Source organism: Cyprinodon variegatus, unplaced genomic scaffold, assembly GCF_000732505.1.
Source record: "Cyprinodon variegatus isolate N-32 unplaced genomic scaffold, C_variegatus-1.0 Scaffold11, whole genome shotgun sequence".
In the NCBI taxonomy this organism is placed as follows: domain Eukaryota; kingdom Metazoa; phylum Chordata; class Actinopteri; order Cyprinodontiformes; family Cyprinodontidae; genus Cyprinodon; species Cyprinodon variegatus.
In genome coordinates this window covers 2,447,902-2,449,104 of record NW_015150464.1, presented here as the reverse complement: position 1 = coordinate 2,449,104, position 1,203 = coordinate 2,447,902, and the positions used below count along the sequence as shown (strand labels likewise).

The window sequence follows — 1,203 nt, the reverse complement described above, 5'->3', positions numbered from 1 at the left end:
AAATGTAATCACTCTGAAATAGTAATGTGAATTTTTAGCTTGAAGAGAAAATAAATGAAATTTCAATGAATTTTTTTTAGGTCAAAAATGTGAAACAGTAAGTATAAGCATACATTTAAATTTCAGTGGCATTTTTAATTGAAATCCCAGCGACACAGATTTACTTCCGTATTTGTGATGCGAGGCTGACGTCAGGGATCAATGTCTGACTCCCCCTTCCTCTCTTTCCCCCCCACCACAGCTGCGCACAGCTCAGGATAAGATCGAGGAGATGGAGATGACCAACAGCCACCTGGTGAAGCGCCTGGAGAAGATGAAGGCCAACAGGAACGCTCTTCTGTCCCAGCAGTGAGACACGCAGGCGCCACAAAGCCCTTAAACTCGCACCGCAGACCTCTGACTGCCACGCTGCGTCTGAAGCACACTTTGTTTTCAGCTGTAACACTCGGAAATGTGTAGCTAACCAAAACACTTCAATCCTGTAGCAGAGGAAACAAGCCGGGACTTAATTTTTGTTAGGTTATTTTATTTTATTTTTTGGGTAAACATGGGATTTATCTGGCAGGCTGCCGGATCTCTGGGAGGAACGACTCTGAAACCAAACTAATAACTATGAACCATGGTGGGAGATGCAGCTGAGCAGATTCTCTTGTCACTACTTAATTTTTCCGACCTTTGTACGCGATGGTGTTATCCAGGAGACGTTTCCCCCTCTGGCTGGGTGCTTGGCTCTACTTTCTGGACAGGTTGCATGAACGGGTCTAACGACGCTTTGAAACTATTAAATCTACTTGCTGCTCAGAGTCTGCACCTTCCCAGCTTCCCTTCACGCAGTGAAGTGCCTTTTCACATTAGATGATGATGGGGGGGGTCTGCACCGCGCCGCTCAGCTCAGTGAAACAATAATTGTTAGGACAGGTACGGTATGATGTATTTAAAGAAAAATAAAAAAGGGTGCAGTCATGGTGTGAAAGTATAAAGAAATAACTGTATCTGCTGCAGTTTCTTTGAATTTTTTCAAATATATTTAAAGATTTCTGGAAAATAAATGAATGATTTACAGATCTGTGTTTAACATCTGTTATTTACAGCTAAACCAGATGGAAAACATTGTCTTTGTAAAAAGTTTGGATGGTTAAGTGTTTTTTTTCACAAAGATAAAAGGATAAATAAGCATAATTTAACATAATGCAAATATACATA

The 1,203-nt window shown here is 41.0% G+C and overlaps 1 protein-coding gene across 9 annotated transcripts in view; it reads left to right on the top strand.

The window, feature by feature from the left end:
• lrrfip2 (leucine rich repeat (in FLII) interacting protein 2) overlaps positions 1-1,050 on the top strand; it is a 62,392-nt gene extending 61,342 nt beyond the window's left edge. For 4 of the 9 annotated variants that reach the window (XM_015380730.1, XM_015380721.1, XM_015380737.1 and 1 more), the window contains one exon: positions 242-1,050. In XM_015380730.1, the coding sequence (XP_015236216.1) occupies positions 242-352 (111 nt within the window). In that variant the 3' untranslated portion in view covers positions 353-1,050. The remainder of the gene's footprint in view (positions 1-241) is intronic. The other 5 variants (XM_015380746.1, XM_015380753.1, XM_015380761.1 and 2 more) reach the window with 5 other exon arrangements.
• The last annotated feature ends 153 nt before the right edge of the window (positions 1,051-1,203 follow it).